The sequence below is a fragment of the Trachinotus anak genome, unplaced genomic scaffold, assembly GCF_046630095.1.
Source record: "Trachinotus anak isolate AG129_WGS33_773 ecotype Australia unplaced genomic scaffold, CSIRO_AGI_Tana_v1 ptg000019l, whole genome shotgun sequence".
In the NCBI taxonomy this organism is placed as follows: Eukaryota; Metazoa; Chordata; class Actinopteri; order Carangiformes; family Carangidae; genus Trachinotus; species Trachinotus anak.
Genome location: NW_027273870.1, coordinates 26678092 through 26704822, shown reverse-complemented (window position 1 = coordinate 26704822; position 26731 = coordinate 26678092). Strand labels below are relative to the sequence as shown.

Sequence of the window (26731 nt, the reverse complement as noted above, 5' to 3'; positions counted from 1 at the left end):
ATACTTGGTCTCCAGGCTGTGCTGGATTATGTTTAAGGCTGTTTCTGGGGCTTTTAATTATATCCCACAAATTATACAAGTAAAATGAGCTGATCAGTTTAAACAGGATTTCCACTTGGATCCTGGTTTGTACATATCAAAAAGGTATTTTTCCTGTTACAAGAAGATTGACATCAGTTGACAGTATGTGAGTCAGGATGGCTGATGTGCATCTGCAAACATACTGGTACAACCTGGGTCTGCTGGGTTCAACTTCAGCCAAAAAAAAAAAATATTATATATATTATGATTCAGTAAGAATTAATATTATATATTAATATATTTAGAGCCCAGTCATAAAAAAGTGGAGGTTTGAATATCTGCCGATGGCAAAGGCTGACTACTCTTTTCTTCCCTCTATACTGAGCTGCTACTGTGGCTGGAGAGGTGACTATTTTTTACAAAACAATTACATCCCATGGAGAGATTTATAAGAATCTCAAGTTTATCTTCTGGCAAGGAGTGAATGCTACTTATCCACCATCCTCTCTCCTCAGGTTATGCTGTCTGCCAACGTATTGGCGTTTTCATTAATAATAGTGTGAACTTTTCTCTTCTGTCACCGGGCCAGAAGCCTCCAGAGGCCACCATGTTGTAGTCAGAGATAAACGAGCAGTGCCTTGGCTCAAATGTTGGGCTGAATCCATTCTATTGAGCTAGCAAATGGAGTGTGGGTGAGAATAGGTTCATCTACACCTGAATGTGCACAGGTTCAAATGCTTTGCGTCTGTGTGCCTTTAGGTACAGATAAACCTAGCACACTGGCTTCTCTACATCACACAAAGGTCTAGGTGTTGCCAGATTGCTGGGCAGGTTAAAGGAGATCAACAAGAAGCAATCAGGTGAAGGGTAAATGGTACTAAACTGAGAGACAGGATAAAGGTGATATTCCATACCACGTAAATAAGCGCTTTAAATTATGATCAGTCAATCAATCAAGACCTCGTTGAGTAATTAACTGCACAATTTCAAGACATAGTGGTTAGAAAAACTAAGGGAGTAAAGTTTGAAATGGGAATTGCGCAGGCAAAGATCGGATCTCCAGTCACTCTTTAACAGAAAAACTGAAACATCTACATTTCATTGAAGACATTATCCATCATGAGCAGCACTCTTCGGTGTCATGGTGAGGTTGCCAAGCAACCAGCACACTGTGTCCAGCCAAAAAATAAGCTACCTCAGTTCAGGGGCTGCATTATTTGAAGGCTGCATTTGAAGACCGAATTCGTCACAGCGTCCCGACAAGGCCGCCCTATTTCAAAGGCTGCTTCAAATGCAGAGAAATGTGTCCTTCGTTTCCTGGGAAATTAAGTATTCAACAAGTCATTGCGCGCCAGTGATGAATCACTTTTAAAAAAGAAAATATGGTGGACTCTGCAAATGACACAGTACTTCAGGATAAAGTCTGTAAACCAGACCGTCTCATTTCGGTTCAGCCTCTGTTCTCCGAGGGATGCAGAGCCTGATTTGGTGCATAGTTATAGTGTCACATAAACCTCTGAAGGTTTATTGTTCTTAGATTTGAGGCGGGTCAAATGGTCAAATCCACATAAATGAAGCAAGGCAAAAATTTGCTTAGCTTTATAGTTTTATATTTTTACCACTCCTCAGAAACCTGTGGGTGACATCAGAGAGGCTACGTCCATCTTCACAGTCTGTGGGTTAGAACCAGGCGTAATTTCACTAAAAAGTATTTCAAACACAAGGAAACAGTGTTTTAATTACTGCATGTCAGCGTTGTTAGGACCTGTTTTACACTGATGGAGTCATTTAAATCCTGTCAAAATTATGATTCAGATATTATTATATGAAGTACAGAAAAATAATCTTGCATATTCCGATAGCCATGAAAACTGTTCATTTCTTTGAAAGATTCTGTCATCATAGTTCCATTGTCGGCATATTATGACTCACAGCATGGCCTTACTATCAGCTGCTTGTAATGTTTGTTACAGAACACTTGTCATGAATGAGTATATAAAATCGAATGCAAAATAGAGGGCTATAGATGAACTTCAGTTGCTGACAGCTCAGTCTGAGCCTTGCAAAATGTCTGCGTGTGTGAGGCTGGGTTGCAACACTGAAGACACTCCGTTGCCTTTCAGAATCTCCTGTAACGAAATAATTAGAAATCCCATCATATCATGCTCGAGTTGGTGTGATGACTCTGCATATTTTGACAGCGATCCGGTCCAGTCGCTCGCAGAGACTGGGTGATGAAGCCCTGATAGTCTAATAGTGTGTAAGCAAATAAAATCAGGGGGAGACATGATAAATAACTGTTGCCAGGGGTTTGATTCCATCATGGGAGACGAGCGTCAAAAAGCAGTCAGGATGAAAACACAAAGCATGAACGGGAATAAACAAAGAGGCGTGGCACGAGCGGTTGTTTTCAGTACTTTCATAAAGTGTTCCAAGTGCAGACTTGACATGCCTCTCCTCTACATTCATCAAGTAATTCACTGATCCCAAGCTCTGCAGCAAACACCATTCCTATTTCCATTTTTATGCCATCTGGATGAACAACCCCAGTGAAAATGAGTTGACAGGTTCACAGAGGGAGACTTTGATTGAAATGCTACCAAAGCAATCAGTTGTTACAGACTACCATATTAAGGCCTTGGGTGTTTGAAAATAATTATGGCTGGAAGGCTGACTCTTTCTGAACTATTGAACAAATTTGATTGAAAGCCCTTTGCATCAATAGCAGGCTGCCATGCAAAGTGTCCCAAAGCCAAAAGAAAGGTGTTTGTGTAAGTGTTTTTGTAAAAGCAATTTCAAAACTGACTCCACGGCTTCCTGTCGGTGATTATCCGCCCAACTGTCGACCAATATGCTCCAGTGTGAGGGAAAACTTTGAAGAAAACAGATGATTTTACACAGATAGGTGTCATTTGTGGTTAAGAAAATCTGCATTTTCTCTTAAATATAATTGTTTGGGCCACTTTATTTAGTAAATACTAGTATACACATAATTTCACTTATTATTTGTAATTTTGGAAAATGAAGAACTTATTATTGTTATGATGATGAGAGATCTGTGACCTTTTATAATTGTAAACAGGTGATTCTAATGGGATTTTTCACTAGTTTGTTGTGAATAAATAAAGATTAAGGATATTTTTTTTTTTTTTTTTTTTTTTAAATCTATTTCAAAAGGACAAGTCCTCCAACCTAAACAACCATTTTGGCATTTTTTTTTCATACCTCTGATACAGCACCCCTATGGCAGCAGGCGTACTGGACCTTGGTTGTCATGGTTACAATAATAAACACTAATACCCTCTCGTCAGTTCATTCCTCTGCTAACAGCATCAACTCAATGCCGTAAACGTAAAAAGCAGTACATGTCAGTCAGTCACATGTCAGTTTTCTATAACATCTTTATTTTAAAAGGATTTACAACACAAACTGGCACCACTTAATTTAAATGGCATCTTGTTTATCCTTATTTCTTCTGCACAAGTTGTATTTCTGTACATACATACACACAAAATGTGTCCCTTCAAAAAGAACTCCATGCACTACCAGTAGGAAAAAGGTTTAAAGGTAGAAAGGAGAAATATTCTGGCAGTTCAGTAAGATGGTGATCATCAAAGAATTCGTAATTCAAAAGCCCAAAAGACTCTCAGACCAGTATAAAATCATTGTATGTATATGAAAGGGGGGAGTGAAAAGCCCTAAATAGGAAAAGCCCCTTAAACTTTTTTTAATAACACTTTTCCCCAATAAAAAACTCTAAACTGGGAAGAGGATCATCAAACAAGTTGATAAAACCAGTAGAAAAATACAGTGGAAAGTAGAAAAGGTTGCAGTTGTCAGCTGCAATAAATTGTAGCAACTTGATTTAGCTGTTAGTTTAGTCTGACGTGGTCAGTGGTTAGCAATGTTAGCTTATTAGGTACAATCTGAGATGACTTGTGCACCACTGGCTGCTCTGTTTACACTCTTAACAAAAACGCCACAGTTTCTGTTTCACGGTTTATCTGACTGAATAATTACTGTAGAGTCAATTCTGAATCATGTAGAGTATTCACAAAAAAATATTTTATCTCTCATCATATGAAAGAAACTGACCTGGGTTGAAAACATATTTGTATTTGAGCCTTGAAGCTCTGAAATATGTTTTGCAGCCACTTGCTCCTTTATATGAAGTATATGAGAGATAATGTGCAGATTCGAGTCTTAGTAGAATGGGATTTTTTTGTGAATTACAGATGTTCTTACTTGGCTTTTGACATGAATGTTGTGAAACAACACTTGGGTTTTTTTGTATTAAAGTAGTCAAAATACTGAGTGAATCTTTTTTTTTTGTGCATGAGAGCATCAGCTTCTGGAATTTTGGTGGTCAGACTGCCTCAAAATGGAAGAAAGCAGTACTTATGCCTGCTTGGCTCAACATACACCCAGATGTCAGTTTATTAGGAACACCTACTTAAAACTAATGAAGTCTAATGCAACAGTCCTGCAATAAATCCTCCCCTCTTGAAGATTATAATGCTCAGTTTGTGTTTTAGAGAGATGTTGATTGAGCTGTATGGTCATTTTAAAGGTTGTAATTTGTGGTTCTGCTGAACTGATTGGTGTTAGACAGAGGTGTTTCTGTTACTTAGCCTACCTCCATTGATATAAATGGAGTGGATAATACAATATAAACACCTGTCAATATAACACTGTACAATTCAGCAGCACTTCAAACTGCAACCTCCAAAATAACCATACCAAATGTAAATTTTTACTTTTTTTGTAGGGAGGATTTATTGCCTCACTGTTGTGTTAGACTGCACTGGTTTTAGCCAGGTGTACCTACCAAACCGGCAAGTGAGTGTATTTCCCAGTCCCCAAGGACTTGCACCATGTTAACACATGACAAAACCACCTTGAGACTTAGACTGTACTTCAGAAAAAAGGGAGACCTGCATGGATCAGGTAACGGGATAAGAAAAAGGGTTTAATATAAAGTGTATAAAATAACCTTTCTATTGCAGGATTATCAAATGGATGAGAGACTGTTTTTCTCTTCATCTACGTGGAGGTGTTTCATGATAGGGGATGATTGCATGAGTGCATTAGTGGCAACGATCCCAGCCCGAGAAAATAACTTTTTGGTTAACTGGCCACAAACATTTTACCCAACCATCATCTGGGTTACTCGAGCCAAAGAGATCTTCGGCAGGGGGGTTTCCAAAGAACAACTTTAGCTACCACCCAGTGCAGCAGTAGGGTAAATTAACACATCAGCTACGTCTGAGCCATCATTTAGCTGATGGGAGACACCTGTACACTTCAAGTTTGGCATCAGTTCCCTTTCATTTAAATTTCCCAATATGACTTCAAACTGCCAGTCTCAATGACAAGGAACTTTTAAAAAGAAAAAATCTGTTTTTCAGCCGGTGGGCACAATCTACCTCCTTAAATGACATATGTGGCAGCACTTGGACTCCAACCCTGGTGCATGAATGAAAGTTAGGTTGGGTTGAACACAGGAAGGAGGATACAGAATAAGGAAGAGAAGAGGAGCGACAGAAAAAAAAAAAGTAGATTGAAGGTTGGAAAATGTCAGGGCAGGGAAAGTGACTGGTGCCTCTGCTGGCTGGGAAAAACAGTTAATGCTATAGAAGTAGTTCTGACAAACTACAGACAAGATGAACAACCCTGAAACTTTTGTGTTACAGAAGAAAATATCATATAATGTTATATAATTTCACCTACAAATTGCAATAAAACTCAAACCAAAGAAAAACTCAATACCATCTTTAGCAGCCCACAAGCAAATACGCCGATAAAACTTCAAATTGACTTCATCTGGAAAATGATTCACTCTTATGACTCAAAATCGCTGAATAATCATTTTATATTAAAGGAAACGTGTAGTCAGTCTGCACTCAACCATCAGAGGGCCATGCAGTCACTTTGCCTCCCTGTAAAGAGATGACAAGGGCCGAGCGGAAATGAAAGGTTGTGCTTTTTACGCCGTGCCTGCTGCTCCTGCGGGCACCGCTGTAGAGATTGTTGCAGCGTTCAGGCCTTTCCCTCGATGTCTCTGACCACCTCTCCTGCGCCCTCCGCCTCCTGACTTGAGCTGCAGACAGACAGGAGCGCCACAGTGAGCCAGCTGTTACATGAAACCAGCTCAGAAATAAAGACACTGCAGGGAGCAGGTCCACAGCATTTCAGATTTTAAGATTTTCTCACTCGTCAAAGTTTCTCCAAGGGGAAGGAATATAATGAATACAGAGAAGGTGAGTTACAGTGAGTTACAGAACAGTTCAGGGGTTCCCCCAAGAAATTTTTTGTGTAGGTAGTAAACACCCTTCTACTGCGTCATTAAATACGTTTACAGCTTTTTCTGCAGGTTATTGTTACAGTTAATAAAAGTGTAATAACTGTGTCTGACAATTGCAGCTGTGGTCTTCATTTCAGGTGGGCAGGTCCACCTTCACTACAATATGAGGAAGTAGCATTACCACCTCGTGGTATTCCTCTGCCAACCTGCAGGAAATATGGTCACAATCTCCCCTTCCTGGGTTACAGTGTTGAAAAATGGCCAGAGGTGTTTTTGCATAACATTATGATGTCACAGTGAAGTTGATCTTTGTCCTTTTGGATATAAAATGTCATCACTGAGTCATAATTAGTGAGTTATGGCCAAATATATGTTTTGTGAGGTCACAGTGTGACCTCTGACCTTTGACCATCAACATCTAATCACTTTATCCTTGAGTCCAAGTGGATGTTTTTGCTTTGTTTTTTGTTTTGGTTGAGATATCACATTCAGGCCAAAAATTTATTTTGTTAGGTCACCGTGACCTTGAACTTTGACCCCCAAAATCTAATCAATTCATCCTCCCATCCAAATGGATATTTGTGCCAAATTTGAAGGGAGTCCCTTCAGGAGTTTGTGAGATATTGTGTTCACTGGGCCACTAGACCTGTGACAACCAAAATCTAATCAGTTCTTCCTTGAGTCCAAGTGAACGTTTGCATGAAATCTGACAAATTTCCTCAAGGTGTTACTGAGATATCATGTTCACAAGAAAGGAACAGACACATGTACTGAACATTCAACTTAAAAAAATAACGTCTCCGGCTCTGGCGGTCACTGGCACAGAGGCATAAAAACTGAAACTGCATTAGTTGTTTTCAAGCAGCAAAAGGAAATATGTCTGAAAAGTCTAATTGTATCTCATTGCAGAACATCAAAGTCATCATTGCAAAATATGTTCAAATTAAATTCCACGACTAGTTAGGACTTTAAATGAGTTGAATTAGACTTCACACTGACAGAGTGGAAAAAATGTGCCAAGTCAATAAATAAATAATTTTCTGAAGGAAAAAAAAAAAAGCTGGGGTCCAGCTCAGTTCCAACTTCATTGTTAAAAGGTGAAGCTGCTCAGTGGCAGTAAAACACTACAAATGTACTGAGAAGCTTCCAGGATTAAACATGAACTTGAATATAAAGTAACACAGCACTGAAAAGAAGTGTGCATAACTCAGAAAGCTTCAGTTTGTAAAGTTTAGAAAGTGGAGAAAAAAAAACAAAGTTTTAAGTCAAGGACAAGGATCATCATGCCTGGCAGAGTCTGTAGAAACCTCTTTACCTTGTTTTCTTTGTTGCCATCTTTACATAGAGCCTCCTCCTCCTCTGCCACTGTCTGACGCAGCATGCCAAGACAGGGAGAGAGGGAGGGAAGGACAGCAAAGGAGCAAAGGGCAGAAAGAGCAGAGGGGAGGGATGATGAGCAGAAGGCAAATGAAGAGGTAAGTAAAGGAAAAAAAAAAAGGAGGGGGACAGGTGTAACCGCAACAGGATATTATGGGCAGGGTGAGGAGATATGTGGAAGGAGAAATGGAACAAAAACAGTAAACAGAGGAGGAAGAAAAATCATATAATTGGGGGATGGAACAGAACGGGCAAGAGAGAGGACAGTGAAAGAGAAATTAACTGGCGAATTTAAAGACAAGTCAAAAGCAGGAAGAAAAAGCAAATGAGTACCATTTAAAAAGGTGACTTTAACATTCTCCTTCACAGTTTGTTGCAAAACTACAATGGATCCGAGCATCGTAGAAAACTGTTCTGAATGTTACCTTGCCTTTTAATTTCAAGAAGTTATTAAATATGATATGTTAAATAAGGAACGATGCCCTTATGACAACAGAAAAATAAAGTGTCAACTCAATGACACTCAACTCTAAAAATACCCTAAAGATATTTTTTAGGAGTCAGTGTTACTATCCAGAATCAAAGCTAATTGCCTTGCATTATGTAATGCTATTCTCATTTGATCATAAGCCCAACTTTGCCCATCAATATTATCTTAGCACTGTTTATTACACACTTTTGAATATAATATTAGCTGCATTAAGCAGTATTGTAATTTCACATCTCACTTGTTTTCTTTAAAATGTATTGGCCATTACAAAGGTTCACCGGGCATGGATTTACTCACTGGTAGCTGCGCTGTGTTCGGACTAGGCGGCCGTGCTGTGGATCCAGCCTCCTCATTGGCTGCTGTGCCCTCTTTAGTAGTCTTCTTATTGGCCTGTGTCTTGGACTGCTGGGCCTTAGCTGCCTGGGTGCTCACTGATTGGAGTAGCTGAAGACATAAGTGTAGAAAGTGTTAGTAAATCCACATTATTCAATGTTTTAACTAAAAACAGTGAATCACATGACTATCATGTGAAATGATGCAGCTCTACAGAGCCTTTTAGCCTCATTTAACTCATTGTTTTGGTTTGCACTTGGCACAGGGACTTCTGGACTTGAGCATCATGTTGTGGATGCCTAGACCCCTGTTTTTTCCTGGCTTTTCCAACCCTAGGTGGCGGCGTTTGACCACACTGTGTCTAATCAATTGGGCCACACAGAGTCCACCATCACAGAAGTCTCTGAATTGCTTTTAGTCTGGCCCCTCACCTATGACCAAACTGTTTCGAAGGACCCTAACAGGAACTGTCGAACTTCACACACGTATTCAGTTTGTATTAACCCATAATTATTCCCATCCCCATTTTCTTTTTTTTTTTTTTAAACCAGGAAGATACACCACATCTAATCTGAAAAAAGCTCAAATACCTTGGTGATGGTGCCGACAGCTTTGGTGCGTCCCTCCCTGAACACCAGCTTCTGGTCACAGTGCAGGTACTCAGGAGTCTTAATGAAGCGGAAGTGAACTGAGGCCTTGTCCCCTGTCCTCAGACAGTCTTTGTTCATTGTCAGGATAGTGGCTGTCTGCCTGATGCTGCCGCAGTGGACTGGATGATGAGAGAGAGAGAAGGCCATTTACTCTTGGCAGAGATATTTCTCGTTGACCCTACATTTGTCATAAACTCCAAGTGTAACTATGCAACCAAAATGTACTCAAGCTCAGATCAGGGATTTAACGGTGTTGTCACTAACCCATGGCCTGGTATCTCGGGGATATCGTAGTTGGGTGGTGTAGCACCAAAATCTCGGCCTCAAACTCCCAGGTGGCCTGTGGCATCAGCTTTGGGGAGACCATCACCATTCCTTTCCTTATAGATGAGCGTTTGATCTGAGAAGACGGAAAGAAAGTACAGAAATCAATAGCAGGAACCAAAGAGAAAAACAAAGTCGGGGGAGTGGTGAAGCCAAGACTTGGAGATAGAAGACTACCTGCTCCCACACAGTGGGATTTACATGCATTACAAAACAGATTCTAAAGTTAGGAAACTAATTCATATGCATGTTGCATTCAAACTTTTGAGAATAATTATCTTTTTCCAGGAGTTTTTTAAAAAGATACCTTTTGTTTTAGGTTGTCTACATGCTGACTTTGCACTAGGTAAAAGCATTAAATGTTCTATGTTGGCAGGGATTCAGTCTAATTGTTCTCCCACATACCTTTTTGAGGGCAAAGGATGCAGTCTGTCCACCACGAACCTCTCTAACAGGCATCCTCTTCCGGTGGATGGATTTAACAGCAATGGGGATGAAGGTGCCAAGCGGGTCTGGGCCTAAGAGCAGCGTGTCATTGAGCCGTATTAATCCACGTAACGTAGTCCCTGAAACTACTGTGCCCACACCCTGTCAAGATAAGAACAACAACAGGTCTAGTTAGGGTTTGTGGCTCTTCGTCTCTTTGTGCTGTTGTTATCTACAGAAACTGTCCTCATCAGTCTCCATTAATATGAAGCCTCTAGAGATTACTTTCCAACAAATCACGTTTTTTTTTTTATTTGCATTGCATAAGAGTTTAAATGAAAATAGGTGAAGCAACGAAACTTCACACTTTATCAGAAATGTTCACCCACAATCTTCTTTTCATGTTCAGAAAGCAGTACTTTGTGTAACTATTTTCTCCACTGTTTAAGCTTTTAATGTTGTGAATGTGTTTTTGCAGTGAACATGATGTGCTTGTGTTTATCTTCTGCTCTGCTGTTAAAAGCAGTGACAACCGACCTCTATTGGAGTAAAACAACAATATAATGAAATTCAGGTAGCACTCCCTGACATACAGAAAGGTTAGGTTACAGGTTAGGTACTTGACAGCAACAGCATAGATTCAGTTGTAGGTTGTAGGACAGTTTCCCATGACACACTGCTGCTGAGAGACACACCGGCTTTTATATCAGTCATAACCTGCAGCAGCAGAGACCCTGACACTGCTGGGGTCTCTGCTCAGGGATCGACTTTAACTGAACCACTTATCTGAACCACTGTCAACCCTTCTGTTTGCTCTGCCCCTGTTGTTGGAACCTGAGAGCTAAAGGAGTGAGTGCACATTTGATTTCATACCGGTACTGAGTACGTGTCATCTATTTGGAACTCTGCAGGCTCATCGTTGCTAAAGTTGGTCCGAGAAGACAGGAGGTTCAAGAACATCTTCAACAGGTCCATGTTCTCCCCCGTCACATTTGAGATCTGAAAAATTGGACACATCCTGCAGGGAGATAACAGAAGAAAAATGACACTCCATTCTGTTTTATCAACAGAGTTACTACAAGACACAAACATTTATTTGCAAATGGCAATAAGTAATTAGTAATTACAATTTGAGAGTGTCTGCAGTCATCTGCACAAATGCCCTTAAGCAAGACTTTTAACCTCTACTAGTTTCAGGAATGTTGTTGCATAGCCGATCCTATCATCTGACCTCCCTGTGATGGGAGTCCTGTAAAAGACTGCTAACTAGCACTTGAATATTTACTCTCAATTCAAGACATCTTGACTAAATCCAAGATGGAAGATGAAGGATGTTTCAGTACAAATGCACCTGTCTTATTGCCTCAAAAAAGCAAAAAACCTGAGGCTGCAACAGCAAGAACCTCTATAACAAGATTAAATATTTACTCGAATTAACGAAAATCTTGTCAATTTGCTCAATTTCTAACACAAAAACCCTGTATTGGATTCACAGACAACATGAGGTCGTGTCAAGAACACTAAAATGCAACTACTACATCCACACATTTTGCTGTCTTTTTTAACCTTAACTCATTCAGCAAGCTCTCTTTTACAGGAAAAGCCCTGATCGCATTCTCACAGTTACACACATTGACACCTGGAAGCCGCCCAGTACAGCCAGTCTGACCTACTGGAGCAGGTGGGGGTTAAGGGCCTTGCTCAATGGCACCACAGGGGTGTTGATGAGGATTTGGATAAGTGCTGTTCTTTCACTTTTCCCACTCAGATTCAATCCTGCCAGTCTGGGGATCAAACCGGAAAACCTTCCATTCACAAGCTTGTTCCTCTAACCGCTGCCCTTTGCATTTTTAATATACAAGTGAAAAGCATTCAAGCCTGTGATCGATCTTACTTTCAAAAGGGGCAATGTGTAAAGATTAATCATCTGTATAATTCATACTCCAAACAAAGAGGAGGCAGCAGATTAGCAGAAAGATGCAGTGTCCAAACCTATTGCAAGAAACAACGAAGGTACTGAACACCCCTCTCCCCCTCCCTTTTCCCTTTATAAGTCTCCAGCTCTTTTGTAACAGTGTAGTCCAGTTTTAACGTCCGTTCTGTCTCCCTCTACTTTGCTCTTACCTCTCTGAGCTGAAGTTGGAGGCTGTGACGATGACATCATCCTTGTTCTGGACCAACACTGGGATTTTCCTGCAGCCTGGTGACTTTAATAACCTCTGTAATAATTTTAGTGTTTCTGCAGGTAAACACACACACACACCAATCCGCTGCTTGAGTAATTCTCAAAACAAAAACATCTTCTGTCTCAGCATCTGAGAACACACCACACAACTTCACAGATATTAGCATGTTTCACAAGGAGCTGGGTTTAGGGAGTACGTACTTTGCAATAAAGAAGCTGGACTTAGTTCGAGAAATCCCTTCATTTCTAAAGCCACTTGTTTTAAAAGCATATTCAGTCATACTTCAGGAGACTCCAGGGATCGACAGTGTGAGCATTTCACTCGCATTTGACTAAAAATAGATGTGTGCGCTAAACTGAATTTAGGAGCACATGTGTGGATGAAAGGTATTACAAAATTCAGCCCAAGCAGCCTCTTTTTTTGATAAAACAACAATGATTGACAAGGTCACTGCACTGAACCAGTGTTGTAGAAGTGTAACAGCATCACTGGTTCTAAGTTGTATCAGCTGCCACTAATTAATGTTAATTCTGTCAGTAACTTGATGACAGACCAAAATTAAACTTGGCTTTTGCCAGTGTGTGTGCTCTCAGCATATCGCTGTCAGTACTCGTCAAAGATAGCTTGTGGTGGAAGATGCTCCACTCTGTAACGCCACTGTACAAATGAACTGGGTGTTTCTACAGTTCCACCATAACCAACAGAGTGAAATGTCTTCTTTCTAGGGGATCATATCATGTCACTGTCAGGGTGACATTCACCAAACTGAACTTTCATTCATATGATGTCAGTAATTTAAGCTTATAGACTACTTTGAACCATGACCTTCAGTATTTGTTCAGTATCAAGATTATGATTATGATTATATATAAAACAATGATGATGTAATTTTTGCTTAGCTCATAATCTGTGTATATGGTCTGGCTAGTTTTGACTGGCCACTGTGCTGGTCTTGTCACACTGACCTGGAAACCCTGCTCCTCTTTTATTTAAGAAAAACACAGTATTTGATAAACTTTCATTGTGCTCCTGAAGTTCTTTTTCGGCTACAAATTTTTTCAACTTAAGAGCACAAGTGCTCCCTGGAGAAAAACGAAGTGTAGAGCCCTGGACTCCTTGTTTTCTAAACTGCCCCCATTTGCTTCGTTAATTTGCTCTTGTAGCGGTTTGCTATTTATGCTAACTCGACTCTTCCCCCTTTTGTTTCACATTAAGACCCTCCAGCAGTTTCTGGGGTGCAATTCCTTTCTTTCCCTGAGAGGCTTTAATCATGAGTAAGTGTTGAATGTTACACACACTGCCTTAACATAATTAAAGTAAAGCCAAGTAGTGTATGAAGAAATTAGTCTGCAGACAGTTTTTAACAACAGAACAGTTAAGTTTGAAATGGCTGATTTATACTATCGTAATTATGGCTGTGGGAATGTAAATTCAGCTGAATGTACCATGGAAGACATTGTTCTTACTGATAACTAATTTCTTAGTGTCTGCAGTCTGAACATATGGGAACTTCAACAACAACTCTTACTTTGGTTGGATGGTGGGTGGAGGTGGGAAGCTAGTGCAGCTCTGCAGTATATAACCAACAAGTTGTAAAGTAAGGAATACAGTAGCATGTCTCTTTACCTTGCAGGATGTTGGCTGGACACATGTCTATCTTAGTGACTACTACAAACACTGGTACATTTAGGGCCAGTGCCAGACCCAGATGCTCTTTCGTCATGCCAACAATGCCAGCGTTACTGCCGACCTGGGGGCAGAGAAGAGGAACAAAGGGACAGGATGGTGAACTATGCAATGAAAATTAAATATTAAGAAACTGGCATAGGATTCTGCTAGTTTAGCAGTAAATATTTAAAATTTTCCTGACAATCTAAAAAACACAGCCACCTTCCTTCCCTCTCCCCTCTCTCACCATGAGCATGCAGAAATCAGGCAGGTGTCCGGTCATGCCGAAGACAGTGGTCTTGAGGTACTTCTCATGGCCGGCCAGGTCAATGAAGGTGATGACCTTTGAGGATTTCTCACAGATCTTGGTCCAGTCCAGACCGCCTCCGTGGCTGTCTGGCTTGTTCACCACCTAAAGAAACAGAGGCCAACAGAGGGAACAGAGTATGATTTACTGAGTGTGTGAGAGAAATGAAAACCCAAGTCAAGCAGACTAAGAGTCAGACAGAGAAAGAGTGATTCAGAGTGCCCAAATTGAGAACGAGAAAAGATTCCCTTCTTCTCAGTCAATGTTGACACATTTATATCAACATTTTTAGGTACACACAAGTGATCTAACATTTTTTAAGATATATGAAGGCAAATTCAGAGATGATTTTGACATGACACTCAAGCATGGAAAATGTTTGCTGTCAAGCAAGATTTTCAGCTTCAAGAAACCTGCTCCTCCACTCTCGTGCCACAAGCATCCAGGTAGAGAGAGGGCTTCATGATGGACAGTTGTGAGGAAAGTTTCGATCTGCGCTTTTTCCAGTTTAATGCTGCAAAAGTTGCATCATGTCTTTGCAGATCTCTAGAAGCTCACCTGTCCCTCCTGATCAAAGCCCAGGATATCGTTGCCCACACTGCTGGTCCTGCCGCTCTCCATCTCATGTTTGTGTCTGAAGAGCTTCTGGCGAGCGAAGCCTCTGCCGTTGTCCAGCTCACCGTGGGTCAAAACTCCCAACAGAGTGCTCTTCCCAGCATCCACATTCCCCACAACGGCCACTCTGGAGACAACATGAAAGAGAGAAATACAGAATCATAGACAGGTGACTTTATTAATGCCCAGAGGGAAATCAAATTGTCACAGCAACTGAATTAAAATAAAGTGAAATACAAAGACAGAAATACACAAAAACTCCACAAGTATAGCGTGGAAATAAGCAAGTGGATAGATATTAAGTGCAATAGTTTTTAGATAAATTATAGCAATGCATTATAGAGTCTGATGTTTCCTTACGCCGTGGGGTTGTATGAGTCTGTTGCTGAAAGTTTGTCTAGTGCTTTATGGAGGGGGTGGGTGACATTGTCCATGATTTTGAGTTCTGTCCACCTCCTCCGGTGTGCCCAGCCTCAGACCAACAACAGACTCTTACTGAGTTTGTTCAGTCTGTTGGCATCTTTTGCCTTGAGGTCTGCTCCCCAACACACCACAGCAGAGAAGATAGTGCCCACAGCAACACGCTGACAGGTGTAAGTATAGAGAATTACACGTAGATACAGTATGTAATAATGCACAAAGTAGACACATGCATATCCTGCCTGTAACTGCTTTATTTGAGCCTATACCCTGTAAATAGTCTGTTCTACCAATGTTCTCACATTTTTGTTATTTCTTTGGAATGTGATGTTGCTGGAAATGCTCAGTGCAAACTTTGCAATGTGATTAAAAGTGTAAATAATCAAAATTCAGAGAATAACTACCAGCTCTCAAATCCAATTCCACATCAACATAGATGAAACCCACACAACACACGATGCGCTCAGACGGAAGAGACGTGTCAAAACAGTAAACATAGCCAGCAGCAAAGTCAGGTACAATAAGGGGTTGGGCTGTAATAAATCATAATCTGTCACAGTCACAGCGCTGCGGAAAATCCATCAGACTATTTTTATCCATATCCATCATTTGTTTTCAGTTTTACCACTGTTAAGTAGACCTATTTTGAGAAATGTAGTATATCTGTAAATGTGCCACTTTCCAAGAACATAACAAAAAGCTTAAGTCACAAAAAGCCATTTTTTTATGCCTGAATTTCATATGCACGTCAGAGACATCAAATGTGCTTTTTGAATGATGGCAGAAAGGAGCTGTGTTGTATTGGTTATGCAATGGATATTAATACACTACATTTACATCGAAAATATATGAGAGACTGGCTTTCACTGATAACACAGGATTGAAGGAAAGACCTAGAAGCAGTACAGAGACACTATTGATTGGGTTGTACATTAGAAAACACTTTGTAAAACATTTGAATATGATCTGTACAGCTGCTGAAATATGGCCCTGTGCAGCCACAGTCTTTTGCTGTTACTTTGCAGCCACATAGGATTTAAGAGTTTTGCACATGAGCACCTTAACAACAGCTGATGATGTAGGAGCAGTTATTCCTTGCTCACTTTCCCTACCCAGAACTCATACAGTGCTCTGATTGCAGACTCCTTTTCTTTTGTTTTTTACCTAACTTCCAGGAAATCCTGCTCGCCCACACGCCGTCGGATGAGGTAGTCCCGAATCTTTCCGCCAGTGTCTGTCCTCTCCCTTAGCAAGATTAGGTCAGCCTCAATCTGTTCACACAGCGACCGCACTGTGGCTACCGACGCCTCCATGTCCTTCTCATCCAGGCCGTAGTCACCGCCATCTAAAGAGAGATGAGTGAGAGAGTACGATTTTTAAGGAAAGTCATGGAAGGTTACACATTTGCTAATGAACGTGTGCTTTTATCTTCAGGACATAAACAAACAATGAGCATATACTTTTCTAGCATGTCCGCAGAATGTCAGGGTTGATGTAAAGCCTCACCCCGGGAATGTTAGCAACTTGCTATATGACAGGGTGGTGACCAGGAGTACAAATAACACACTGAAGGCAGACTTTGTAGAAGAAAGAGTAAATAAACAGGTGGTTTATGGGAGCGATGGAAGTGGGTGTTTTGTGATGAGAAAATGTCAAATTGTCATTTAGTGTAACCACAGTGCCTCCCAAAATGACTGGACCATAACCAGTTAGCTTCAGATGCAATCCAAGAACAGCAGCGCTGGTAGATTTTTGTCATAGGTTACCACATATAGATATATTTTTGTTATGTAAATATCAATTTGGAAAGAAATCGCTACATCTGCTGTCTTTTTCATTGAAAGGCATTTAGCTCACTGCTGCTCGTCTGGTCACACAGTTTAATTGTAGCAGACTAGGTAATGAAAACAACCAATCAGGTCAGTATACCAGTATACCAATCAGCTAGCTGCTTGTCCAGCCACATCTAGTCAGACAAACAGACATCCATGAACTGGTGAACCAGTGACAGCCCCTGTGCTGCGTAGGGAAAATATGACACCCTTTCACACATGCACTCTGACCCCCCCCAAAAGGCCACATGGGTCAGACATGTTGCTGCAGCAGGCAAAAAATGACTCTGGTTGTCAACAAAAGCTCTCGTGTCTGTGTGTGGGGAAGGGAATTTCAGATTGAAAACTAAATAGCAGACAAATGGGGTCAGCTGCCTGGGAGGACACGCTGGGCCACAGCTGACAGCAGTGATGGCTCTGCAACTACACACTGGTGGCTTGGCTGTTCACCTACTACACTGATTAATTGCTTCCATTAACAACTGAAACAAATGTAAAACAATATCTTCCATTGCTTGAAACAGGTCAATGTGTTAATACAATGTTCTTTGTGAGCAGCAAAGATACACCATCTATAATTCCTATGGTCAGCTGTGAGTGGAAAATAGACAGCAGGCCAGTGAATTTTGCCTTGGTTTTCCCTTGCTTTTAATTTTGAGCTTCCATTGTATAAAAAAAAAAACAAAAACAAAAACAATGGTTCTGGTAAAACATGAAACGCCTTTGGTGCCATCTATAGGATCTGTTCACCACAAACACCACACAACTAAAAAGATGACTTTCTTGGTTAAGGGCATGTCTGGCCACAGATGATTTAGTTACAGACTACTGTCCTCTGTGTTACAGCATATCACTTAATGCGACATTTCAAAGCTGAACTCGACATTTTCCATATGATGCCCAACATAAACCCATCTCCCTCATTATTCAATAGCAGAATTGATTTCCATGTTCTGACTGAACATTTTTCAAATTCTTCAACTTTTCAATGGTGCTCTTTTGGCAAGTTTAGAGCAGATATAAAAGGTCCATGTAACTTTTAATCAGATTTAGTCACCTTTGTTTTTCAATATCTATAAAGTCTATAAAATAAAAACATATCTTATTGTTAAATCAACTGCCATGACTGCTCTTCTCTTTTATACACTGTACCTCCATACATTTACATCTCATCTTTTATAAGAGATTTTGGTGTTTTATATTTATTTCCAAATTACATTCTATTGGAATGATATTGTGAAAAGACAGTTTTCTTTGCCAGTATACATTTTGTCACATAAACATGCTGTTATCATCATGGAGAAATAGGAGTTAATGAATGATTTATTTCATTTATGAACTTAAAACTACTCAAAAAAATCATTATATAATTTTTCTGTGATTATTAAGATTATTTGTGATCACAGAGGCATGAAGACATACCCAGAGATCAGCGCAGCATCAGTTAAGTTCCAACCAGTGGTGACAGCAGAGGAAACTGTACTGTAGAGTCTTTATATGTTGTTCAAGGAACGCAATCATTCAATTGAGACTCTGGCCACTTCCACCTACTCCTAACACATGCTAAGAAATTTTATCAGATCATTATTCCAAGTGCAAATATCTTGCAGAACAAGATTTCCTGAATCCTTCCACTCTTCGGAGTTCACAAACCATGGTCACTACTAAAAAGGTTGAAGAATGTTAGTTTGCACTGTCTGCTGCCGCCTTCAAAACTGTATAGGTTTTATTTGTCACACACTCATTCAATATGACAAATAATTTTGTGTTAGGCAACATTTTAGCTGGACCAGATGTATACCCCATTGACCTCCTTACCTGAACCCATTCCAACCACATAGATTGTCTCTCCACAGCCCTCATCAATCCGCTCCCTCAAATGCCGTAGTAATGAATCATACTGTTCCCCGGTTGGACTCACTAGGACCAGCTGAAAAGTGACAGACAGGGGAAGAGACAACAGAGAAAGACTTGGAAAGGTCAATCGAGAGCAAACACAGAGTCAAACAAGTCTTTGTCAGTGTCTTGAAGTCACAACTTCAGCAAGTAATCAGAAGTCAAAGTTTTTGCTTTAAGGCTATGTGCTCTGCAAATCAGTGAATGCAGTTTTGTTAGGGCAAATCATTCTAATGCCTTAGACATCTTCTGTTACAAGTATAAAAATAACTGCAAAGTTTGCACATGCAGTAGAGATAAGTAATGGCTGGGTAACCTGCCAGCTGCATGTAGTCGCATACGCAGTGCAACATACGTGTCACTTTCTGGAGTTTTGCACAGCCAGCGAAAAATGTATTGTGTGCAGCTTACATGCAACAGGGGTTCCGTAATGTACTTCCACTGCATTCGTTTACCGAATCAAAACAAAAAGCTGCTTGGTTGTAACAGCTTAAAATGTAACGTTACTAGGTGCAATTTATAGTGAGGCCCACCTTATTGCTTAAGTCTAAATGATCCCCGGCCTCGCCGTTTGTAGCCTCGCCGTCTTCAAAGCCCTCTCCGCCGGATAGATCGTCGGCAAATCCCCGGTCAGGTGCAAACATACAGGGGGGCACTATGGACTCTACTGCTGGTATTGCAGGCTGACATATCGCTTTTTCTGTCGCCGTTACCGACGCCATTTCTAGAAAGAGGATTAATACAAACGCAGCAAAAATTAATAAACAAACTAAACTGACTCCCTTGCTTGACTCTATTCGCTATCCTTTAGCCGTTAGCAAAGACAAAGTTAGGTTGATTATCACAGGCAGTTAGCTAATGCTAACAAAATATCGAACTTGCAGTTATAATACGTAACAGTCATAAAGTGGAAAAATATTTCAATAAAATGCCATAGCTGTAACATGTCAACTACATTTTAGAACTTCTGGACATGTGAATGGTTAATGAAGCCGAATTAGATCATAAAATCTCTTATGAAATGAAGGCATACCAGAAGTTGCTAGCTAGCTGACAAGCTAACTTAGTTGTTTATTCGGGTTAGCTTCGGTTTGTTGGCACTGAATGTATGACACGCCCATCTTCAAATGGTGATAAGGGATTGGCTACCCTATTTAAAGCCACGCCCCATGACGACAAAAAACATACGTCAGTGTTTTTGTTCGGGTGTAACCCTGAAACCATGACCCACTTTCAGACACCGACACCCACTCTCTGTCCCACAGACACACTGTGTGTGTGTGACATAATGATATTAAATAACTTGGAAATTAGCATATTCTTGATAATAATTAGTAATAATTAATTATGCAATATCATCAGGGAGGCATCTAACCAGACCCAAATTCATTCTGCAGCATGCTTTAGTTTTTTCTGATTACAGCACATTAACTGAAAAAATATTAATAACATTATTTTAAAGCATCCACACCAAACAGACATTTCACATTTCCTATCCCAGTGCCCCAGAGCGGTTTGGTCAATATTTGTGAACATGCAGCACTCTCCTCTAAAGTTACACTGTAAGACTTTTTAGTGTAAATTTACGGTAATTTATTGGCAGCAGCTTCACCAGTAAGGTACTGTACTCATTTACAGTTTCTTACTATATTTTAGAATTACAGTAAAGCAAATAATTAACATTTTAAATTTACAACACAATACAGTTTTGTCAGTAAATTACTGTAAATTTATGTTACTGTGGTACAATTACTTCTACTACTAATAATAATAATAATAAACAATAATAATGAACAACTTAATGAAAAGGGACAATATTCATTATGCAGTTAATTTTTAAAATTTTATTGAAATAAAAACATGACAATTTTTCATTTAAATAGCAGTGCATACAATAATGAGTGAGTGAGTGACTGTGTGTGTGTGTGTGTGTGTGTGTGTGTGAAAGATCAGACAAAGTCCCACTTGAAGTCACAAACATGCAGATTCACTGATGTTCCTTCCCTTTGACCACGTTCCTGCTCTTCTTGGTCTGCACCTTCCTGAGGATTAATATCAGTGCAGGTTCTGAAAAACAGTTTATAACAAGATAAATATTCGTCTTGAAATATTTCTCACAAAACATTTTTTGAGCTCTTTATAAATGGGATGAAAATGCAGACACCACAAGGAACCTTTTGTCACAGTTTCTAAATGGAAAAGAAACCCTCTATAATTTACCCTCTCTATTGTGCGCCTTTTACGTGTCACATTTTACAGACAACACAGTGTCTCATTAACAACGCATCTTTGCAACAGTTCGGCAGAAACAACAAAACAGGGAATTTAAAGCGTGGTTCTAGAAATGTCTTAATAAAACCTTGTAAGACCCTAACCCTAACCCTAACTTTCTGCCAACTGGAAAACAAAGCATTAGGTTAGACTTACTGCCTCACTACATCAGTTCAGTTAAATTATCTTTCAGCAAAAGCAACAGTGTTGTTTCATGTTATTGTAAACTGAGACAATATACTGACATGCTAATTTTAGCTGTAGCTAAAAAACTGTATGAAGCTTTTCAGTGACAAACACTGTCCTAAATGGCAGAAAATTCAGCTGGATTTTTTTACTTTCTTGACAGACATAATGTTTCTATACATTTTGACGCTTTGAGGCAGAATAAAAATGGTGACATACCTTACTCAGTCGAGGTCGGCTTATCAGTGCAGCTCTGGACATCATTGACAAAAGGCTGAGCAGGTTGTAGTGAGGCTGTGTCTTTGTGGTTGGTGTATGAGCCCCAAGGGTGAAATCCAGAAGAATAAAATGCAAGCTGCAAAAACAGCCCAAGCCCTTTTAATCTTAGGTCCACCCTTTTTTCACCCTCCCAAGATGCTCAGCTGATTACAGCAAAGTTTACAGTAAATTCCTGCAGATAATGGCTTTCTCTGAAAATGCCGTAATCAGGTTTTTTTTTTTTCTTTTTTTGCATTGCAGTTTACAGTATGACATTGTATGACACTAATACAGCAGAATACTGTTCAGATTTCACTGTGACACATTTACATCAAAGATTTACAGTGTGGGAACCAATGGGAGAACCTTTAATTACACCATGTCATCCCAGTTTAATCTGTAATAATGAATGGGGTTCTGATGCTGTGAAGCCTTAAAAATGTTTGTGTAATTTCTTCAAATCTTAAACTTTATATCCAATTAAAATCTGGATGAGACTTGTTAGGGGGTAAAAGACACAGATATTGTAGATTATGGAGTTAGTGAGGTCACTTATTTCTCCCAGTGGCTCAAAGTCATTTCAGCTGCAGAACTTCAGTAACTTCAGTAAACTATGACATTTGAGAGCAAGCATGTTTTAATACTGTATCCATCATTTGCACTCAAAAGTTCTCATTGTTGGGGGGTTCAAGATTAATTCAGTTCCTGCATTCCACCATGCAAGTGGTCGCCTGATGACATTTAATTGATATTTTAATGGAATATATTATACATCCACTAGTATTTAACAAAGTCAGTGCCCCTATTGTTGACTATGGAATGGTTCCATTTGAGGATATTCTCTGATTTCTAGCTTTAGGACAGAGTGTTGCATATTTCCAAATACAGGCTTAACTGTCCTTGAGCACAAGAATAACATACACAACATCCAAGCATTTTATGTGGTCAAAATTGCTTTCAAATAAATGAACCGAATGTTTGTGTGGGTTAATGCTTGCACAATCTCAGTCATTGTCATAAGTAAATGAGTAATCAACTGTTACAGTTTGTTCTGAGGACAGTTTGACTTTCCTTTTGAAGGTGCATCATTAAAAAAACACATTAAGTCTGTTAAGCCAAGCATGTGAATATGTGTTATTATGTGTAAGATACATGGACTTTTCACTACTTAATATTGATTTTCCTAAAGGGGATCAAATATCGTCAAATGTGAACAGTCATTTTTTATGACCCCCTGTTCCCGGTTGGCTGCTTCCTGACCCTGACATCACCAGTGTTGTATAAACCACTCACCTGCCTGCAGAGGTTTGTCACTTGCGGCGAAACCCACAGAAGACAGCCAAGATGGTAAGTGGCGTGAAGAGCTTCATTCATAGGACATTACTTCATCCTCCATGTGGACATATATCTGCATTCATTATCTTAGAATTCCTATCCTTTAATAGTAAAGTCTTATGACCCAACTTTAATGTTTAATGTAATTTTAAATGTACACAGAGGAGATACACTGCACATCTTGCTGTCAAATAATTTGGCTAGCTGATTACACTTAGAATATTCAAACCCATTCACACATTTGGTGGATGCTGGAGGTCGGATTTTAATGAGGTTGAGGTGATACATTTTAAAAAGGTTTGTGCTCTGCAGAGTCATTAACACTAATGCACCCCGGTAGAGGTGCTGATGGCTTAATTTTAAATCCATGCTAAAGAGAGGAAACACATTTCTATCTTTTTTTATTAGACATAATTTGCTTCTGTAGATGTAGTTTTTTTACTGAGCATTTCTTCATAAACATTAATTCAGGGGACACAGACCGCTTGATTTTTCAATTTGACTAATTGCTTGATCTTTCAAGCAATTAGTCACATCAGCCATGTGACTAATTGATAAGAGTATAAGCAGCGAAACCAATGAGGAGCAAGGAATCTAAACTATCCATGTATCTATCCAGGAAAGACTTTATTATTGTCTTTATTTAGTAAGTTCTTCAAATCTAAATAATTATTCACCTAAAAAGTCTTTCCTCTTTGATCCCTGTGAGATGCATTTATTTTTAGGTATATATTATATACCGGTAGTATATATTTGGCAGTGGCCTGAATGATGCACACTGTTCCTAGTTCGAATGACTCAAATCCTCACATAGATTAATAAAGTATAACTTCACTTAATTATTCTCCAGCACTTTGTCCTGTTTAGTCAATGATAAACTTGTGCTGATGTGAGATAGGGGATAAGACACAGCTTGAAAGAATATATTGTGGGTGGTATAGACTGGGGTATCTATAGGTGTGGTACAGGTACACAGGGTCCAGGATGTTGAAGTTCATATGTAATGATCAGGTGATGCTCAGTGCATAGATAGGAAGGACTATAGTAAATGCAATTTATTGTTTTATTGATTAGGTGAACAGGTCCACTGACCTTTGAGGAAAATTTCTGGTATGCCAAGATGAGTTTCTTAAGTGCAAATATTTGAAGTCAATCTTAGTTTTAATAGGTTTGCTAATTTTTTTTTTTTCTTTAATCATTATATCAGCACAGCAAGCTCCCCGTATGGGCACCTCTTTATAGTTTTACTGCCTCTGCATGACGACCACATGTCAAGAGCAAACACAGCACCTTCCTGTTTCAGTACTTTTACAACTGTGGGTACACTGTTCTGTCCTGGTTGATCATCAACAGCAATGATAAGAACACCTACGATTCACCTACGATGTACAGAGAACACTGTACAAACACTCATTTAGGTTTTTCTCTAAATAGTCTTAAATCACGTGCAAAAGTGTTTTAAGAACATGACATGACATATGAGACTTGTCTCTTTTTGCTCTAACTTCACGAACAAAAATTAAATTAAATCCAATTCAATCGTATTTGCACAGGGTAAGGTCAAGACCCCACAATATTATATAGAGAGAAACCCAACAGTTTCCACAATGAGCAAGTAATTGTAGACAGTGGAGAGGAAAAGCTCCCTAATAACAGGAAGAAACCTGCAACAGAGGGATGAACATGAGGAACAGAGGAGTGAACATATCTAACCATCTCTCCTCCCAGATTGGTGGTCTGAACCAAACTTTAAAATAAAAAAAATAAAAAAAGTTAAAATAACCTATACATATAATTAGCTTCATTTTTTTCATGTCAAAGCCGTAAATCGACTTTTTTATTCTCTGTGAAAAGAAGTTACCAATGTAAAACTCAGAATGTTGCTTTGAATCTGTGAAAAGGTTGTTTCAGTTAAGACTCATCCATCCGTCCAAATCAGTTTCCGTGTTTCTCTTTATCGTTTCCCTTAACAGAAAGTCAGGGATATGTCATTCAAGGAGGGGCATGAGTTGAAGATCCGCATCAAGCCCAAGGACGACTGCAATACGTAAGTTCTCCTCATGAGATACTTTGTCAAGTGCTGACATGCTCTCTGAAAATGTTTGACTTCACAACCATCATATCTGGCTCATGCGGTTCCGTTTTTCAGCGGTGGATTCACTGACATTTAATCAAGAGGAAGTTGACATAGTGTACTAAGAGAAAGGTTAATGTTTTATCCACCTCTTCCTGTTTCATTGCGGCCTTTTGACCTCTACGTCACCTTCCTCCATTTGCAGCTTTGCCATCAACATCGGTCATGACTCTGAAAACATCGCAATGCACTTCAACCCTCGTTTTGAGAGCAACACCATTGTCTGCAACTCCTTGTCCGGGGGATGCTGGGGTGATGAGCAGTGTGATGGAAACTTCCCATTCTCACGTGGGGAGGAATGCAAGGTGCGTTGGTAGAGCATGGGGCTATATGTCAGTCATCATCAATCTCAAAATCCTATGGTCTGATTCGACAGAACCCTTTAGTTATTAAGAGACTAAAAGAGATACAAGTTTTAGTCTGAAGGGTAAGTATCACATTAACTATAGTGCAAGATATTGGTAGAGTAAGAGTCATCAAGCCAGTGAAGTGACTCAGTATTGCCAGTTACACAGCAATATCAACTGTACCTACATTTTACTACTACTACTTGCTAATTAGCTTAACATGAGCCACCATACAAGACACCGAAAGGTCATACCAGCAAATAGTATTTTGAATTTTTTGGAATTTCAAATTTCTGAATATTTTGTTTATTGACTCAGAAGTAACATAGCCACACTTTACAGCCGTATCTGCTTGTTTCAAATGAAAAGGGTTATGATCACATTCTTCACCACCTAAAACAGAGGAGGCAATGTTGTCAAAGGTCATAAAGAATTAAGATGCATTCTTATGTTTCTATCACTGTTTAGACAACGAAGGCTTAAAGCTGCGGCTTGGATGTGATTATAGTTGACACAAAGACCTGCTGTAATTTATTTATTTATTTATTTTTTGCTGTATTTGTCACAATCATTTGGCTCAAGCTCAAATTTCATGATGACTGTAACCAGAGGGAGGTCATTAGTGGGCTTGGTATCTGTCCTGTAATGCTGTTAGGTCAACAGACACTGAGCTCTCCGATCATGAAGGGGTTTATAGCCTCATAAAAGTTAATCGCCTCAGAAAGAGATAAAAAGCCTCACTTTGATGTTTCTGCTCAAAATGCTGTTTCAGTCCTTTTTAAATATGACTCATCTTAATCGTTTTGTTGAGCAACAGTGTGAAAGTGACTGACTGACACTGAAACTTAAATTGTGTGTTTTGTCTCTCTCTCCTCTTGTCTTACACACACCAGTTTTACATCAACTTCAACAATGAGCAGTTTTACATCAGGCTCCCTGATGGCTCCATGATGAATTTCCCCAACCGTTTAGGGGACGTTAAGTACAAGTACTTTGATGTCAGCGGTGATGCAAGGATCATTGGCCTCAAGCTCAAGTAAACGTTGACCTCTTCTCCACCCTTGACTCTTGGCCTGTCCACCTGCTGTATGTTGCTGAAATAGTCTGTTTTACATTACTGAGGCCAGGCCTGATTATTCATATTTTGTCCTGTTGAGGTTTATGGAAATCTAACACTAGAAATGTATATTGCAATGGGTATTGTAATAAGAGGAAATGGCCTAAAGAGGGAGCCACAGCACATCTTATGGGACTGTGCCTGCTTGACATCTCTACAGTCACTGGGTTTGTTAATAAATAATGTGAAAAAAAGAAGAGTGCCATCTGTGTCTCTATGTCGCTCTGCGTCTCT

At 39.7% G+C, this 26731-nt stretch overlaps 2 protein-coding genes across 3 annotated transcripts; one reads left to right on the top strand and one right to left on the bottom strand.

Annotated features, from left to right (window-relative positions):
- Positions 1-3404: 3404 nt before the first annotated feature.
- On the bottom strand, positions 3405-20019 carry gtpbp1l (GTP binding protein 1, like). Of its 2 annotated transcripts, XR_011694380.1 has the most exons (15): positions 19883-20019; positions 19383-19573; positions 18772-18883; positions 16286-16466; positions 14645-14828; positions 14027-14191; positions 13738-13861; positions 12050-12164; positions 10799-10943; positions 9905-10087; positions 9440-9575; positions 9116-9294; positions 8490-8636; positions 4745-6121; positions 3405-4480 (listed from the first exon to the last, which is right to left on the bottom strand). XR_011694380.1 is itself a non-coding variant. In XM_071504238.1 (14 exons), the coding sequence occupies exons 2-14, from the start codon at positions 19569-19571 to the stop codon at positions 6008-6010; spliced, it is 1974 nt and encodes a 657-aa protein (XP_071360339.1). In that variant the 5' UTR covers positions 19572-19573; positions 19883-20019; the 3' UTR covers positions 3405-6007. The 2 variants fall into 2 exon arrangements, 1 of the variants encoding a protein (XP_071360339.1); XM_071504238.1 differs by having other exon boundaries at positions 3405-6121.
- A 2819-nt stretch (positions 20020-22838) lies between these two features.
- Positions 22839-26694, top strand: lgals2b (lectin, galactoside-binding, soluble, 2b). The gene is made up of 4 exons (XM_071504531.1): positions 22839-22911; positions 24873-24946; positions 25179-25338; positions 26274-26694. Exons 1-4 carry the CDS (start codon positions 22909-22911, stop codon positions 26418-26420), a joined length of 384 nt encoding a protein of 127 aa, XP_071360632.1. The 5' UTR covers positions 22839-22908; the 3' UTR covers positions 26421-26694.
- Positions 26695-26731: the final 37 nt, after the last annotated feature.

Excerpts from the sequence above, each read along its gene's own strand:
- lgals2b (XM_071504531.1), top strand. Across the intron at positions 24,947-25,178 it reads CCCAAGGACGACTGCAATAC|CTTTGCCATCAACATCGGTC; the intron begins GTAAGTTCTCCT and ends CTCCATTTGCAG. Across the intron at positions 25,339-26,273 it reads CACGTGGGGAGGAATGCAAG|TTTTACATCAACTTCAACAA; the intron begins GTGCGTTGGTAG and ends TACACACACCAG.
- gtpbp1l (XM_071504238.1), bottom strand. The coding sequence starts at position 19,571 with ATGGCGTCGGTAACGGCGACAGAAAAAGCGATATGTCAGCCTGCAATA. Across the intron at positions 16,467-18,771 it reads TGTGGTTGGAATGGGTTCAG|ATGGCGGTGACTACGGCCTG; the intron begins GTAAGGAGGTCA and ends ATCTCTCTTTAG. Across the intron at positions 9,295-9,439 it reads CCCGAGATACCAGGCCATGG|TCCACTGCGGCAGCATCAGG; the intron begins GTTAGTGACAAC and ends CTCATCATCCAG.